The 20,000-nt window shown below is 34.6% G+C and overlaps 1 protein-coding gene across 1 annotated transcript in view; it reads right to left on the minus strand.

Annotated features, from left to right (window-relative positions):
- The window catches only part of LOC135196326 (two pore potassium channel protein sup-9-like), a 734,822-nt gene that overhangs the window by 470,794 nt on the left and 244,028 nt on the right, over window positions 1-20,000 (minus strand). Inside the window, exon 3 of the mRNA XM_064223073.1 lies at window positions 1,638-1,793. Coding sequence (XP_064079143.1) covers window positions 1,638-1,793 — 156 coding nt within the window. The remainder of the gene's footprint in view (window positions 1-1,637; window positions 1,794-20,000) is intronic.

Genomic DNA, 20,000 nt, shown 5'->3' on the forward strand with positions numbered 1-20,000 from the left:
GAGAGACGTTCTTGAAGGTAAACAAGATGATTAGAAATAGGATGATTTATGCTGATGAAGGACATAATCTCTCAAGGAATAAATATTTGGAAAGAAACTAATAAATGCAGTAATGGAAATGATAACGTTAAAGAAGATCTACCGCGCTGTCATCTTTTATCTTTGAGCCAACTGTTAACATAAATTATTTTGGTAAAGTAATAAAACACGTAAAAAGGCTCAGTTAATTGGCTGCCAAAGAGTAATATGCCTGAAGTAACTAAATCATACTGTAGTGCTTTAATAGAAGATAAATACGACATAATGGATAAGAAAGCACTACGTTTGTCACATGGTTTCAAATCCATTAAATTTCCAGACTGTTCCAAGCAAAACGAGACCGCCTTTCACAGATCACAAATGTACTACAAAAAGGCGGAGCCCCCCACCCATTTTTTTTTCCTTTTCCTTGAGAACAGAAAGAAAACAAGAATGAATTAAAGTTAATAGTGCAATTTTCTTGCTCTTGATGCCTGTTAATCCCCTGCAAGGACGAGCCAAGAGCCCTCCAAAAGACACCAAAGAGATATTGAAGTCGCGCGGATGGTCGAGGGGCGCTGCCCTCCGGGTGGAAGCGGGTCGTCATTACCCCTCCCCCCCACTCCCCACCCACCAACCCACAGGCCCATTCCCTCACTCACTCACTCACTCATCGCGTCCTACTTTCTTCCTTCGCATTATCTGATTGCGCAGACAAAAGAATCCCAGCCTGGATCTGGTCTTCCTCTAATGAGCAGTTTCATGTAACGCTGTCAACTTCACAACTTCTTTTTCATAGTTTCTTTCAAATATAGTTCATGACGTTATAGCACACAATAAAAAACGTAACTTTTTGTGCCAACCTTATCTCTGAAATGTCACTTCCTGAGATACAGAAGCTAATAAAAGTCATAAGTTAGTTCTTTATATTTATCGCCTTCTGAGTACGGTACAAATGGCTTACAATACAAAAAAAACACCGACTACAAAAAAAAAAAAAAATGTTTATCTGATTTTTAGAGCTTTTTTTCATGAAAATGTTATTGGTGAAGATAATTTTTCTTTATCATTCCTTTTTTTTTATTTAGGATGTTCTATAGCACGCAAATGGAAGGATGCAAACAATATTGAATCTCGATGATACTTTGAGTAATATAATCAAATTTAGGCAATGCAAAGTAAGCAAAAAAAATAATCCAGGAAAACAACACGATCAATTCTTCTTACTTTACCACTATGGAACGAAGTCTTATTCACGAAAGATTTATCCCTATTCATGCTATTTTATCATCCCCAGTACATACGGCATTAACATTTTCTCCATAAAATCCTATGCTATCCTGTACCTGTCCCATACAAAACAGAGCGAAAAGAATGAAGACTAAATAGTGAATAGACACAGGTAATGGGTAACTCACCGAGCACTTATTACTTCTCATGCTAAATTATCATCACTTGTTTATCAGCAATCACCATGAAAAGAGTTCAAAGGAATGAAGACCTTCATTTCCTCTGTGAAATCCAAGGCTATGATCTACCTGTCCCATACATAACACAGCGCAAAGAATGACGAGACTAAAGACTAGAGACTACAGAGACTTAGAAGACAGATAACTCACCGATTGTCGTCAATACTGTGGTGGCGTAGTAGAAGGCACCGGCGAACTTCCACTGCTGCCCTGCCTTGTGAGGGACACCCTGGAGTACTACCTCCTCCAGGATGGTGTAGTCGTTCTTCTCAATCTTGTAGTTGTCCTTCAGCTGCCTCGCGATCTCTGTCAGGGGACAAGGGCAATATTAGAGTAAGTATGGAAGAGAAGCAGAATGAGAAATACACACATTTAGAAAGTTAATAAGGAAAGAGGAGCGGAACGTATACGAAGAAACAAAAAAATAAGAGAAAATGAAAACAAAAATTATACTTCGTAAAAATAGAGATGCAAGATAATATAAGGAGAGGCAAAAAGAATGGAATTCAAACATATAACAAGAACTGGGGTACAACCAAATTAGGAGAGGAAGAAGAATTGGGTCCAAGTCGTAATCATTATATATAACACATTCTACTTGTAAATTATGAGGGAAGTTCGGTAACTTTTTCAACATGCCAAAGATCCTCTCTTTCTCTCTCTCTCTCTCTCTCTCTCTCTCTCTCTCTCTCTCTCTCTCTCTCTCTCTCTCTCTCTCTCTCTCTCTCCACACAAACAGTGTTATATTCCTTACTGAAATGATGAGACAAGGAAAAGTCAAATTTCTCAGCTTTCTGAAGATATGAGGTAAAAACCAAGTCTTAACTTAAGACTAGTATCTGCCGGAGCAGATTCTTTCAGTGAAAATAAGATTTGCATATCACTTGTTGCATTAATAAATCAACACGTCAGACCATACATGTAAACGACTTTCAAGATACCCTACTGCAAGTTAAGCCTTATGAAGTTTTATCAACCAAAACGAAAACGAATAGTGGTTATCCAGTGGTGATTTGGATGACTTTAAGGCAAAAGCCTGTTGGACGGCCAGACAAATGTCCTTATCATAACCACAGAATATAACGTGAATAAGGTTGGGAAACGGGTAGGACTCAAGCGCAAAGGTACTGACAGACCGACCTGCATCCTGAAGGATTAAAGAATATACAAAAAACAAGCTGAAAATTCTAAAGCTTCCCAGAAGAAGAAGAAAAACACTGCCACTGAACTGTACAGTCCGAGGATTAATGAGTTCTACTGAGTAAATGGAAGCGTGGCCTGACGTAGCTGCCTGATAAAAAGATTAGGGGTATTAATTACGAAGTCGAGGAGGGACAGAGAGGAAATTTACTGCAGCTGAAATCAAATAAATGTGCAATTATATTTTCTGTCTTATTTAGCATTTTAAGGTCTTGCTTACTCTTTCACGAAGAATAATGTTTAATAATCGGTGAACTTCTTTCCTCCTATTAATGCATAACCTTTCAGTGGTACCATGTACTTAATATCACAATTTCTTTTCATGAAAATGCGCTTAAAGAATTTGGCTTATAATTTAAGGAATAAAATGACTTTGAAATAGTCCAGAAAAAACTTTCCTCTCCTTTACACAAGGGTAAATGATAAAAAATGATCTTATAAGATGAACCATGATTAGCTTTAACAATGGAAAAACATTTGTGGATTTTTCAAATAACTGTTTCAACAAGTCACATGCGTAGTGCAAGCAATAAAACGTCAGTTCATAATTTTATTTACAATTAATTTATAACCCAAAACCATTATGCCTCATAGCCATTTATTTGCAACTAATTTATAACACAAAACCTGCCCCTCATAGCCATTATAAATATCTGTAATGTTCGAACGGATAGATTAAAATTCCTAGAATCAAATGCCAAAAGATGAGACATTACATCTATTTCTGCAGGCAAATAGAAAATTAAGTTACAGTTAAACTGTTAATGATATATAGGAAATTAATTAGGGAATTAATGTCCGTCTATAAGTTTATATTACTGTGGTTAATTAAAAAGAAAATAAAAATATACGAACCGGAAATTAGTGTTTATTACCTACGGGATTTACAGATAAAAAATTCCCCTACAAGGGGAAGCCTAACTTGCCGTCAAGGGGAATTCCCTTTCGCCAAAGAGTCAAATACCCCCAAGTACTGATTAATGATACTACAGAGGTCGAGTGACCTGACGTTACTACCTTTGGCAACAAGACAAGAAACAAAAGTTTTTTAGAGGCGATGGAAGATGGGACTTTCATTTCTTTCTGTTCAACCTTTTGATTTTTTAATAAGGGTTCCATTGTTGTACTTTAGACTGAAACAGGAAAACAGTAACAGAGTGACTGACAGGGGAAGAACAGCTCGCTTGAAAGAAGTAACATAGAAGTTTGAAAGTATATGGAGAATTAGTATGGGGCGTTCATGAACATAAGAGAGAGATGACGCACGCTGGAGTGCGCTGAGGATTCAAGATGCAAAAAGCAACTTTTGAGAATAAGACATTTTTCAGGTGAGAATGAAAGCTTTAATGGTGACTAATGAAAGCATTTAAAAATGGACATATGTAGGAAAAACTTGTGGAATAAAAAAAAATGGCCACGAATGGCGTGTGGAATGGCTGATGTTTGCTAAAAAAATAAACTGGACAAAAGAAAGGGCATAAGATAATACTTGTAAGAAGTTAAATAGTGCACGTTATCAAGCGAAGCCTTGATGGTAAAAGAAAGTCTGGAAGAAAGAGGAATAAAAGAAAGTAGAGATAGAAGGGACCTAGTAATTTTTGGTAGTAAATGTAACGAACGACACTCGAACGACAGAACAGCTCATTCCAGGAAGGGAGGAAAATTCCTGCAAAAGGCCTCAAGTAGACGAAAAGGGTCTTCAGAAGCAAAAGTTATGATATATGAAAGACTCGTCGTGCCAATTATCTCAAATAAAAGTAAAGTTTGCATGTTGAATACAAATGAGAGGAAAAATGTAAATTTTTTAAAACAACATGTTCAGTACCTCTGGCATGGAAGGGATAAAACGCGAGAGATTTATTAAGAGATGCAAAGATACTGCAAAAATACTAGTATCGGTGAAAAGATGAAGCAAAGGGCTTTGAAGTGGTCTGACCATGTGTAGAAAATAGTGGACTATAGAATGTAAAACATTTTAAATTTAGTTTTGGGAGGATGGTGGAAAAGGAAACTTAAAAAATTGTCGGATGGTTATATATATATAAATATATATATATATATATATATATATATATATATATATATATATATATATATATATATATATATATGTGTGTGTGTGTGTGTGTGTGTGTGTGTGTGTGTGTGTGAGAGGAGAGAGAGAGAGGGAGAGAGACGAGAGAGAGAGAGAGGGAGAGATTTTAGTGAGGATTTAGAATTTTGCCCATTTTCATACGTGACTTTTGTTTTCTATAAGAATATCGAATTTACAGTTAACTCAAGAATAACGTAAGTTAACTGAATTTGGTATTCAAGAGTATGTGTAATATTTGTGATTTATATATATATATATATATATATATATATATATATATATATATATACATACATATCTACACGAAATAACACCAAAAGAAAGTCATCGCAATGTCTCTTTACCGAGCACTCCCTACTCCACCCGACACCTTTTGAAAAAAGAAAAATATAAATTTTTCGTGATCTCAAAGGGGAGAGTTGAATCCAATGGAGAAACGGTCATTAAAGAACAATTCTTTGCGCTCTGAATATAAACTTTGTACCAAAGGGAATGAGTGAAAGTTTTTTTTTTTTTTTGTAATGGAGAGAGAACTGACTATTGACATTGGATTTTAAAAGGCATTTCATTTTCATTTTATATTCATGGTCGTCGAGACACTTCATTATGTGATTAGTTATGCTTCCAGCGCACCAATGCATGATTTGATTTCTCCATTAAGGGAGAGGAGCAATAAATAAGAAAATATGATTAAGAGAGAGAGAGAGAGAGAGAGAGAGAGAGAGAGAGAGAGAGAGAGAGAGAGAGGTGAAAAATACGGTTGAAAAAAATATTTCCCAAACCATTTTTCCTCACCTTCTTAACACGAGAGAGAGAGAGAGAGAGAGAGAGAGAGAGAGAGAGAGAGAGAGAGAGAGAGTTCTAATAATAAGCTAAATGAGATTGCCTTGTAGCCTCCTCATAAAAGTCATGGAAGAGAAAAGAATTGTCCTCGATAATCATATTTTATATCCGAACACAAACATCAAATTAATAAACAGCCACCCACACACGAATTCTCATAACAATATGTTTTATAATTTTCATAGTTAAACGCATACATATATAAAATCAGTATTGGCTGTGAAAGCTGAACAAAGGTGAAAGTAACAGAGAAAATTGACAAAATATTGAATATTATTGTAAATAATTTTCAAGAATTTATCTATTTTCTCTATTAGTGTCATCTATACTCAGCTATATTCAGCCAAAAATGATTGCAACTACTATTACTTGAAACGGATTATTGTGTGTATATATATATATATATATATATATATATATATATATATGTATGTATGTATGTATGTATGTATGTATGTATGTATGTATGTATGTATGTGTCCGTGGGTAACTGAAACTTCATTAACAATTAATAAACAAATACAGACCAATGGGTTAAAAACTCTGAACAAAAAAATTAAGTATGATACTAATGTATATATGATAAGAATATTTTGATAACTGAATACACACACCAGATTTCACGTACATAAATACAGGGTGCTTATAATGATAAGCAAACATTTGAAAAATAATGTACAGGCACTCTGCTAATACAGCAAAAACGTACATGACACCGACGTAAGTTGGTCATAACTGCAACCGAGAGAGGAGAAAGAAATTATAAGAAATAAGAAAGACTTCTATTCCACAGCTTAGAAAGTATTACACTAATCAAGGGGAGTATCTGTTCTGTCACCATAAAAGTTAAGTTAATATAATATTAAGCTTATAAATCTACATACGAATGCATATGACATATTTACAACCTGAATGGAAACTTGATCCATTTGTTGTACCTAAGTATGAAATTGAGATTACACGGTGGAAACTGAAACCATCTGAAGAAATAATCAAGGGATTATGAGATAAACACCATTTTTTGTACAGTATAACCATTAACACTTTAAAACTTGAGTTTAGTGCCATATTTGTTCCCCCTTATTTTTTATTGTCATTATTATTTGAAGATCACTGTACACGACAGCCATTATGAAATTACATTATTCCTTATCCAAATTAAGTTATATGAGGGGACAATACTTGTTAATCGATCAATTCTTTTTCTTTCTTTCTTTCTTTTTTTATTCGTTAAAGGGTTTTGAAGATTATCTGATAAAAGTTTCGACAAAACTCGTCGAAGCTTTCAAAACTGCAGCACAACGGTTCGCTACTCTGGCGTTCAAAATGTTTGAATTATCCTGATCCGGATGGAATTCATATTTGCATTTGAAAAATGTTTGGGACGGAATGAATTTCTGATTTATAGAAAAATTCTGGATGCATTTCCGATTTGCTTTATTCATTTACGCCAGAATAGCCGTGGACGAAGGTACCTTCCTTTGTGTGTGACTCGAGTTCTAAAACTGATCAAAAAAATGTTGCGCATATGTAAACAGTTCCCCTTGTGTATGTGCTAAAAAAAATTAATAAAGATAAACAAACATTATTGATGTTTATGACACTCTCACTCTCTCTCTCTCTCTCTCTCTCTCTCTCTCTCTCTCTCTCTCTCTCTCTCTCTCTCTCTCTCTCTCTCTCTCTCTCTCTCTCTCTGTATTATTATTATTATTATTATTATTATTATTATTATTATATTATTATTATTATTATTATTATTATTATTATTATTATTATTATTTTGTGAAAGAGGATGGCAGTATCAGAGGAATTGATTTTATATATGGTCTTTTCAATTCTCCTTATTATTTTCTTCTCAACAGGGCTGATATTATAGCTGGCCGATGTTCACATTCTGGTTAGGGAAATGTCCTCAAAATATATTAATATGTTAACTAAAATGGTTACCATATCAATAAATTAATATTTTTAATGTCTTCTAAAAATAATAATATGGTAACTAAAATGGTTACCATATCAATAAATTAATATTTTTAGAAGACATCTCCTTAACCAGAATATGAACATCGGCCAGTTATTAGAAAATATCAGCCCTGTCGAGAAGAAAATAATAAGAAGAATTGAAAAGACCATATATAAAATCAGTTCCGCTGATGCTACCATCCTCTTTCACAAAACATGTTTGAGAGAGGTTCTCCTACCTTCATATATTATGTATTATTATTATTATTATCATTATCATTATTAACTTTTTTTCTCTTTTTCTTGGTCTATCACAGTCCTCCAATTCGACTGGGTGATATTTATAGTGTGGGGTTCCGGGTTGCATCCTGCCTCCTTAGGAGTCCATCAATTTTCTTACTATGTGCGCCGTTTCTAGGATCACACTCCTCTGCACGAGTCCTGGAGTATTCTTATTATTATTATTATTATTATTATTATTATTATTATTAGTCAGAACATGAACCTTATTCATACGAAACAAGCCCGCAGGGGTCATTAACTTGAAATTCAAGATTCCAAAGAATATGGTGTTCATTAGAAAGATGTAACAGGAGGTAAAGGGAAATACAGAAAGAAATTATATACATACATATATGCATGTATGTATGTATATATTTACGTGTGTGTATGCATATATTAAGTAATGCTAGTTTTGTAGCAACGTTCCGACATAAATAAAAGAGTATAAAAGACACACATATCACATAACTGCCACGTTCCTTGCCATTTACCGCATACAATTCCGACTCAAATCCCGAGTTAAAAGCGAAAAGAAATAAACATGACACAGAGAGAAAACTTGACAATTTTCAAGAATACGAAGCAATCAAAAGAGCTTTCAGCTCGTGAAAAGAAGTTCCGACGAGAAAGTCCCTCAAGTGGAAGGTAAACAGATTGATCGATATCTCAAAGAGTGTATGCAATTGCAATGTGGCCTCTCAGACGTTCGTGTGTGTCAACAATGCAATTACCTCTTTCGCTGAATAATTCATCGGATAAATGACTTCTCAGAACAAGTTATGCTTCGATTCATTTCTGGCGAGATTATATACCACAATAGCTTTTGCTCTAATAATGGCACTGTATTGGAGAGAATACGGGCAGTAAATGGGTCAAATATAAGAGAATAGATGGATTTACATAAGATTTTTATACAATAATCGACTGTAAATACTGAATCTTGAATGATGGAAGATATTGATCAATTACAAGGAGAACCAAGGACAGATAAAATACTTTAGAAATAAAGCACATGAAACCATGTATTAATAGTGGAATTTAATCTCTAAACAATATTCATATGAACTTTAAAAACAGCGTCAAATGATGAATGATACTATCAGCTCGTAATAAATTACATAAATTTACTGATCATAGAAACATAAAATAAAATTGTATAGACTCACCCCTGCATCTCTGAATTACTTCACTCAAATTGAAATTCTTACCATTTACGCAATGATAGTTAAGTTCAAATAAAACTTCAATATGGTTACGACTGAAAGCAGAATGCAGACACTAGCGATACAAAAAATTACTTCTTTAAATGACTGCCTTGTTGTCGAAGTAGGTAATATCTAACGATCAACGATGTCTTTGTTGCCGAAATTGTGTCATGCCTAGCTAGAAATATTACTTCATTTTGAAGTATACACAGTGTGGCATGTTCATGTAGTGACTGATCTAGCGTGACTTGTATGTTAACACAATTTAAGTAAAAAGAAATTAATCTTTTTTATATCAATAAAATATTTGAAACGTCTCCTTACATCTACAAAACCTAAACGTTTAGGATCAGTGATATCGAGATCAAATAGCCTATATTATTTGTGAGCGCACTAAACTCTTCATAATAAATTTACAAAACTAAAACAAATGAACCACAATACCAAAAGTGGTTGAATACAAATGTGCTACATTAACAAGGAATATGTTGGGTTTTTGCACAAACAAAATAGAAAAAAACACAAACACACACACAAATAAATACGGGTTTGTACCATGTTCGCTGCATGTAAAGCACCGCACCCTTCATTCATTTGAATTTCAGCACAGCTTTGGTGATGAGTTCTGTCAATATTACTTTTCCTTTTCCTCCCTCGTTTTGTAAAACATAAAAGTCTACGTCCAGTTAGATATTTGTAGCCTTCTATTATGCAGATGTCTGAGCACATTTATTATTATTATTATTATTATTATTATTATTATTATTATTATTATTATTATTATTGCACTACTATTACAAATCAGCTTACAAAACATTATACATATATTCCCCGTTGTTCCTTTCACATAATAAGATTTCACTTTTATGACTTTTGAAAAAAGGCGCGCTAAGGCGATTTGAAACAATAAATATTATAATGTTCTCTTAATATATCAAAGCACTGCTGCTTCTATAAGGGCGACAGAACACTTATGCTAAGTAAATTATCACAAGTGGAAGATTCAAGTACACGCAGACACATACACTATATATATATATATATATATATATATATCTATATATATATATATATATATATATATATACATAGATATACATATATATATATATAGATATATATACATATATCTATCTTAAATAAATATTATCTATTATATATTATCTTATATATATATATATCTTAATATATAATTATATATAATATTAATATAATCTATATATAATCTACATCGATAGCTTCTAATATATATATATCTATATAGATAGTATATATAGTAAGTATATATATATATATATATATATATATATATATAGATAGATATTACTATATAAGATATATAGCTAGATAGATAGATTAGATAGATAGATAGATATCTGTATATCTATATATATATTATAATATCCTATAATATATATATATATATAATATATATCATATATATATATATATATATACTATATATATATTATATATATATTAATAAAATTCTATTATATACTATATATTAATATATAAATATATATATATAATTTAATTAAAATATTAAGCCAGAAATGACAAAAACAGAATTCTCCATACACTAGGAATAACTTACGACCTAGCGAAACTACAGCTCATATGTGTATCTGGCCAATCCGGAGCAATTGCATTTATCAATTATATAATATTCCTTGAGTGTAAGTTATTATTACTATGGTGTAGTAAATTCGTGAGTTATTCATTAACTAAATGATTATTCTCAACGAAGAGAGAGAAAACCGTCAGCGCTGACACAATGCTGGAGAAACAAATAAAATCATATGCCATGTCTTGGAGAGAGAGAAGAGAGAGAGAGAGAGAGAGAGAGAGAGAGAGAGAGAGAGAGAGAGAGAAAGGCAATATTTCTATTCAAGAATCGTCAATTTTGTTATGCACTATAAAAATTCTCCGTTGTTTCTCATTACAAATCTTTAGTTCGCATTCAAAATCTCCAGTCTCCACTTCTGTACAAAGGTGTATGTTAAAGTCATAAATATTTGGCACTGAGACCATTATAGAATACTGAAGATGAAAATTACAGGTGGGGAGTGAGACAGTATTCAAAGAGAAATCCGGTATAACCCCCCCCCCCCGTATTCGCGGGGGATGATCACCAGTCCCGCGAATGTTTAAAATCCGCGAATAGTTGGATTTTAAACATTTTAAACGGCCTATTTTGGTGGGTAAAACTCAAGAAAAACCCATTAAAAATTTTATATCTGGTTTTTTTAACCATTCTTATCACAAAAAGTGCATTTTATGATGAAATAGATTTTAAAAAACCAGGAATTTCTGGATATTTTTCATAGAAAAATACCGCGAATAGGCTATTTTCCTGCGAATCCTGAGAACGCGAATACGGGAGGTCTTATACAATGTCACCTTGATGAGAAATAAGCCCTTGTGGATCTTCTCAGAAGGAATAAACCGATTTCACTACTAGAGAAGATCATATAATAGGTTTTTAACACCAAAAAGAAAACAGAATGCCATATAATCTAGTATAAAGAATATAAAAAAATGCCCTGAAGCAGAGCCAAAAACTGAAACTGCTTATAGGTATTCCTCATCAGGCCTCCAAGACCAAACAACGGTCTTATTGTACGACCCATCCTGAATATCCATCATCGGAATTGGCAAACTTATTCAAAGTCAAACTCTAGACAAAAATAAGGGCAAAAATAAGTTGAAAATCAAAGAACGTTTTAGAACTTCCGAAGCAAATGAAAATCAGGTTAGCCTTCCTTCCAAGGCAAAATGTCGTGTCGTGAAAATTTCAAGTTACTACTTAAAAAGCTTTTTAATACATCTTAATTAAAGATTCCAAATCCTGCTAAAGAGTATATTGTGCTCTTTTCATTTTCCATCCAGGTAAATAAAACGCTGGTATATTAAACAAGACTTTCATTTCAATTATGCGCTGATAAAGTTTAATATACATATCAGAATTCCCAAAGGGATTCTTAAACATCAAAATTTCACATAATTTTCTGTATAATTGCACTGCGAATGTTTTTAATGAAGAGATCCACATGTAAAATATTTTGTGATTCGACAGTGAGTAATTTCAGTAAGCCACAATTATAGAGAAAAACCATAATTTCCCCGGAAATGTGTGTTTTATTTATATATATATATATATATATAATATATATATATATATATATATATATATATATATATATATATATAAAGTTTGTCAATCACCATCCCCTTGTTAGTTGACGATAAAACGCAAATATCGCAGCCGAACACGAAAATGATTTTTGATATTATGGAAATCTCTGTCATGTTTTCAATACATAACACAAAAGAGCTGCATGATAATATATTGAAATCTTTTAAGAGCATTTTGGCGTTTCACTGCAGAAAAAGTATTGTAATTTCGGGTATTTTTTTATCGTTAATCTATGTCAATCACGTGTCCTATGTATTTCTACATCGGTTTCTGTTTTAGTTTTTCGAATGGCTTTAACTTATTATTAATAAGATAAATATGAGCGTGGAGTTAACTACTTATCATTCACTCAATCATCATTTTCGTTCCGGTAGTAATAATGAAAATTATATTATTCTTATAGCATTTTGTGTATGTGAGGCACTTCCACAATTAAGGGTATTTTCAAACAGATTTTTTATTTTTATTTGTCGGTTGGGAAGTATCTTTCCCCAAAAGACTGTAAAATTGAAAGCAATATCCCTCCTACTGGTCAAAACTAATGCCATAACCACGCTCGGTTTCAACCTTGCTTCTAAATCAGAACTTCTGCGAAGTTTGGCGACAAGACGCCAAAACATGCCAAGAACCTTGATCGCGTGACACCACCTCAAAGTTCTCGTTAGACGGAATTCCTCGTATCTGGAGAATTTCACGGACTAATGGGGCGTGCACTGATATTCAAGGACAAACGAAAGGTCATGAGAGGTCGAGAATGAGATACACGCTGATTGTATTTTTGAAGTTGGAGCAGATTTACTAAAAAGATGGTAACCCCTTAACTGTAATAACTCTCCTGATGCTGGAAATAGACGGATGTATTTCAAGAGGGGTTATAAAATCTTCTCAGGAAAGATAAGGAGTCTTGGAGAGAGAGAGAGAGAAAGAGAAGGAGTCTTGGAGAGAGAGAGAGAGGAGAGAGAGAGAGAGAGAGAGAGAGAGGTGATTGACTATTGCCGTGATTTCATTCTTTCGTGCAAATTCCATTTAATTTTCTTTATTTTGAGAGAGAGAGAGAGAGAGAGAGAGAGAGAGAGAGAGAGAGAGAGAGAGAGAGAGGACTGATTGATTATTGCCGTGATTTGATTCTTTCATGCAAATTCCATTTAATTTTCTTTATTTTATATACTGAGTGTCGTGAATTCGTGAATATCTGAATTACTGTCAAATCAAAAATGATAGTGTAGCCACGGCCACTGAGAGTCTAAGACTCAGTGAACAAACCTAATATAAAAGATCTTTAACTCGGCCTTCGAAAAACAATTGCGACAGGAAGAAATATCAGTGCGAGGTAACCATTTGCATTCGAGCAATTGAACAAGGATGAATCTGAAGGACAACACTGATGAAAATGTGGGAAATGGCCCGAAAGAAAATTTATTCTCAGGATCACCAACAGATGCAAGCAAAGCAGAAGATTCAGTGCCATCACTGAAAATAAAACTAGGTCAAGGCAAGTCAGAGCGAAGCTACTCGGAGTCAGTCTGAAAGGATCTGAAACCAACCGAGTTGAAATCTCTGGAAATGTGAAGAGCATAAAATTCACGATCACACGTAAATAATGTAGGATAAATATAACACTACGGTCAAACATGACTACCTCTTTAGCGATTGTACGGACATTTCAGTTACAACAGTTAGGTTCTTATATTAATAAAGAAAAAACTGATGATGGGTTTAAGATTAAATCGTAATCCTGATCGAATTCCTAATATTATAGTGTCTCAATTAACTTCAAAGTATCAAAACACCTTTAAGGTTAACTGAAAATGTCACATTGTAAAAGATACCGTAAATTTACAAGGAAAACTACTTAGTGTTTGTGCATTTACCCACATGGGTCTATGAGCACGAACATGACATTTTACTACTGATTATTGAAATTTGCTTTCCGTTGTGAACATGAATATAAATAACCGAGGTGCAAACATCTTCACTGACACAGCAATATTAATTCGAACATGGGGTTGGTTGCCTTATGCACCTGCATTCACGTGCATTGGCAAATGTGCAAGAATATGCACCTTATAAAATGAACGATCAATTTTTCACCCCTTGAAACGGCAAAGGAACATCTTTAAACGTCACCGCGAGGATCTTATTTGTATCAATCTGGTCAAATACACTGCATGTTACGACGCATAAAGAATTCTATTACGCGCTCAGAAGGAAAACCTCTCAGAAAAGGGTATATATATTTTCGAGTTCCAATCTCGGGAGATGCCATAACCATAAATATAACTTTCCTTACCCTCGTTTATGACCTAATATTCACTCTCGGGCGGTCATATCTTCCGCCATTACATTGGAGACAAGAACCATGCGCCGCAGCATTTAATCACGAGGTTATAGTATCGACTCGGTCACAGCGGTGCATTTTCGGGGCGTTCGATTCACTCCTCCGGAATACTTGCGAGAGGAGATTATGCCCCCAGCCCGGTGTGATTGGAGCCTTAACAGGTAATTACGTGCCGGGTATTACAAGCAATCATTGCCTCTCACTCGATTGCTGCATATGGGAGTAACTAACCTCCATTAACCGAGCGGGATTTCGCGGAAGATTTTACGGCGTGCGATAACGGTTCATGTTTTATTCCCAGTGAGAGTCGAGCTATGGGTGACCGGTGGAGAAAGATATGGAGGAAAGAGCACCATTACTTCTTTAGTACGTATAATACTTCCCGATAAAGTAACCCTTCTTTCTCGGATCTTATCGCATTTCAAGAGTTGTTCGAGTGATTCTTTTTCATTATCTAGGAAATCATTAGATGGCCTTACTATCTAGCTGATGCCCCATAACCAAAAGAATATAGAGTTAAGACAACGGCCCAGAATTACGACAAAGTAACAAAATTACCGAATAACCCACACATGGAACAAACGCCAAAGAGTCTCCCAAAATGCGAAAAAACAGGATGTCTGATGGCTGATCAAAAACAAGTAAAACCAGCCATACTCCCTAAAGTTTTCTTCAGGATTCTGAAATTGATTTTACTTTCGGAGTAATGATCGCGTGCATTAGGTCATGTATTTATTGTTAATATGTTTTCCAATATAAATATATAGAAGGTAGCAAGAAACTATGCTTCACGTTCTTGGGACATGGCAGTCTGTAAATATCTACTTAAATCACTAATATAGCTGCCATCAACTTCACCTTTAATCTTCTTATGTGTATTGCAATCTTTTTGCCGACAATTCCCGCTGCTTTTCAAAACCATCACGCCTATTTTGTAGTCAAATGAAATCTCGTTGCTCGAATGATCTCACCATAAAACCGAGAACGAAAGTGGTTTCCCGCACTCCTACAATTTTCCCTCTTCTAGGTGGGAAGTCTATTGCCAAGTCTATTGCTTCCTTCGGGAAAAAGTCCCAATCTCATCCCGCCCTCCTTTTTCATGTTTAAATTAGCTTAAGAGTTAAAAAGGGCCACTGGTTCTTGTTTCCGTCACTCCAAATTCCACAAAAAAAAGTATATATATCCCATCTGCTTTCGCTTCAAAGGAATGAATCCTGAAAATGTCAGTGAGGAAATTACTACAAACAAAATCACCTCCCGCATTCAACCAAGGAGAAAGGAGGTCTCCAATGCCCCCCCCCTCTCCCTCCCCCACACAAACCGCCCCCTCCTTCCGAAATTTTAACCGGCAATCAATCAAGGATGACAAAGAATCGAACCGAGCAGCAATCCAAGGAAGATCACCTCTTCCCATGGCGAAGCGGGGCAGCCATTGGATATCGATATTGGATCTCTAACGGGAAGCCATTTTCAACAATGGAAAGTTTACAAAAACATTAAATTTCGACAGATGTGGACGTCAACATTGCCGTCATGGAAGGTTTAAGGACACTGGACATTATTTATTGTCAGGACTTTTTTTCCTGGAAGTCTCGGGACCTCGAACCTTCTTATAGCAGTTATCTATGTCGTAAAAAATGATATAAAAACAAAATGAACTATATACTCTCACTGAAGGCCAATAACTGTTATCGTATGTCCTTTCGTTTGTTAGTTTAGATTGTTCAAGGAATAATTATCACCTATATTTCTACATTCAATTGGAGATATATATATATATATTATATATATAATATATATATATATATATATATATATATATATATACACATATATATATATATACATATATATATATATATATATATTATATATATATATATGTATATATGGTAAATTATGATAAAGGAATCTCTACCCAATAGAGGCAAATTGGAGCTGGACTAAACATGCGCAGGATTCTTACCTCTATGTATTTTATCCATAAAAAATATACTTTCACGTTGATATACCATATTGTATTGTACAAAGATAAATGAATTCTCAATCGAGGGATTCCTTATCAAATCTAGAAAGAGAAAATCGAGTTCTTCAGAAGAAAAATCCGGCGTCGCTTCAAATGTCTTAAAGAAACTTTATATTTATTGTGCTTTTACAAATTTTATAACACTGACTTGAAAAGCAAAATATGATGCCTGAAAGATATTAATATACAGAATAGCTACAAGAATACTGCGTAGCTGTTGGAACTGCTGATTACAACAGTTTCTAAAATTTCCAAAGCAGACAGGAAGAAAGTCAGCATAACAAGCTACGTAGGTTTTGAATTCAAGAAAGCAAGTCTCAAAATTTATCAGTTTCGTTACGCTAACGAACTAAGTGCCTGACTATGGGCTGTCAATTCATATTAATTCCATTAATAATCATACATGATGTTCACAATTCAGTAAATGTAACATATGCAAGTACATTATTGTCTGCCATCTTTCATGACATAACTATTTTTCTTCTGATAACATTTTATTTTTTGCATTTCTGAAACTTCTCCATCGTACCTTGGCTGCCAAAAAATGTTGAATTATGCTTTTATATAAGAGTAAGTTTCTACGATTATATTCGATAAATGCGACACCCTACATACAAAAGTGAACAGTTTTATGTGTAAATATATGCTCGGTTTTCCAATAACCCCCGAATACAATTGTTGGTACTGGTAAAACCTTGAAGTACAAATTCAAAATACTGAATTCGTCCTTTGAGTGCCCAGGTAATGTCACTTCAGACTGTCATTATTACTGTAATAATACTTGCTATATGAATCTGTTATTGCTTACCGCACTCTAAAATTTACTGTCTGTTCTCTATATCTGTGAATCTTTCGTGTCATTCACGTCATTCTCTCTGTCTAGCTTCATTACTTCTCTTTGTCTACTATTAACAATGGTATTATTTTATCCTTCTACATACTTATTCAATCTTTCTCTTTCTCTCTCTCGACTAACCCAACATCCTGTTCTACTACCAACCCTTCTGCTGCCTCGCCCCAGCTTATGCTCTTCCCGTCTGTCAGACTCTTAGATCAGAGCCCACATGTGGATATCCCTTGCAAAAGCGTTGTCAGGGGAGACAGACACGTCAGTCATTTCAGAGAAGGGTAACTTCCCCCCAGAAATGTCGAGGGACAAAAAGAGAGGCTGGTTGACCTGTCTTTAACGTCAAAAACGGGTTCAGAGCGCTTGGCCTGTCACTAGCATGATGCCAGCCGATGCTTGTGTATTTTCAATTTTCATCCAATTAAAGGAAAACGTTAAGTCCAGTCACCTTCGCATCCTCCAGAACAGGACTTCCCATTTTTCGATGATGTGAAAGGGATAGAGCTTACCCTTTTCTGTACTGAGTGCAACCCATAATCCAAATAATGTAAAAATTTGATATGAGAGTTAATATACAATATATAGTGCGAGTCTGTAGCAACATAATATGATCATGAAATATTCATATATTCAGACTGTTTTTTTATAAGTACATTGGAAAATATCTTTCATATGCTGATACAGTTACATAAAAAAAGGCCTTACCAAGCGAACAAAGTTCAGCGGTCTTACTGATTTAATTTAATTTAACCTGGTCATCAGCTCGCGAATTTTATAGATATCTCACGATAACGTAACATACCACCGGTATTTCTCTTGCAGAAAAGACAGCAGTTGAAGAACTGAGACTGTTATTGATCTTTTAAAGAAAGTTTTGGAATATTTTGAAGTGCAGTTACAATGAAAATTGAACTGAGCTTCAAACAAAGTGTTAGTCCCATCTACTCTTACGGTGAATACAAGAAAGATCTTGTATGGACTACTGCTACTCAAGTTTTTATGCAGATATGCAGAAGATGCTGGAATAATAATAATAATAATAATAATAATAATAATAATAATAATATCATATGCAGGCAATCCTGATGACTATAGATTATAAAGACAGGACTCCTTTTCGGGGATTTAAACCTCTGTTAAGTTACTTACAAGGCAAACACATATCCACTCAGCCACGAAGTGTGTAAAAGGAAGGGAACCAGATATGGTACTTCACATACTTTGGAATCATAGTGGGCCTACTGTAACCTCGCCTAAAATTTTACCTGTGCCGAAGTGTCTTCGGCGCAATTGATTTTCTGTAGTGTATAAAGCTGTATGAGCCGTGGCCCATCGAGCTTTCAGCCACGGCCCGGTGGGGGTAGAGGGCTTGAATTTGGTATGTTTGATGTTTGGAAGGTGAATGATCAACATACCAATTTGCGGCTCTCTATTCTCAGTAGTTTTTAAGATCTTACGGAGGACAAAGTGCGGGTGGACAGACAGCCGTCACAATAGTTTTCTTTTACAGAAAACTAAAAGGTGAAGTTTACATTATAAGCAAGAAATCTTGCCTGAAAATAATTGGTTTTGCCTTTGGGGTAAGAACTGCATGTCTTCTCACTGCCATGGGAACGGCAGACCTGCTAAGATTCCAAGGTATATGCAGTAGAATATCAGGTTTCACTTCTTGTCAGTCCTCCGTGACTGAGTGGATTTAGCGTTGGCCTAAAAAAACGCATGAGCCAGCGGTTCTAAATCCACACAAAGGCGTTTTGGCTTCATCAATAACAACAATAACAGTCTGCTGGCTTTAGCTGAAATCTGAGCTGAATCGTTCTTGATCAAAATCCAAATCTTTATACTCTGATGAAGATCAAGAGGTAAATATGTGATTAATTATTATTTGCCACAATTTCTTTAGGTTTTAAAGTAACTGCAGTACTATAGCCATTTACTCCACTGGTATAATAACATTATTTACGACCAAACAACACAAACTGTATACCCGTATCATATGGGGAACTGACAAGTTCTTTCATCATTAGCCCTAAGAAACTTGCTCTCGTAAAAACACCAAGATTTGTGCACTTCCCTCAAAACAACAACCGCAGAATGTCTTATCTCCTAAAATAGACCCATCGTTATGGGGAGACTATAAAAAAAAGAGCAGCCTCGATATCATTATCACGTTTTCTTCTCCCCTTTTTCTCGGCAACCGCGCCTGATATGGGTTTGTTGACCGTCTCCATTTCCTTTCTATAGAAAAGGGATGCGGCATTTCAATATGACATTTATTATTGATATAGAATATGTGAGACTATTGGGTTCCACAAGAGAAATCTAGGCCCAGAAGAAAACGAGAATAATGGAAATCTGTTCGTTCGTTCTCGAAATATTTCATGAAATGGAATGGGGTGAAAACTACCTATTCCTAGATTCCATAAAGCACTAATGCAAGATGACAGCGTAGGCCTTAACAATGAAGGAAGCAATAAATCCCCCTCTCGAAAGAAATGAAGTTAAGTACAACGGGA

The sequence above is a fragment of the Macrobrachium nipponense genome, chromosome 17 (genome assembly GCF_015104395.2).
Source record: "Macrobrachium nipponense isolate FS-2020 chromosome 17, ASM1510439v2, whole genome shotgun sequence".
Classification (NCBI taxonomy): Eukaryota; Metazoa; Arthropoda; class Malacostraca; order Decapoda; family Palaemonidae; genus Macrobrachium; species Macrobrachium nipponense.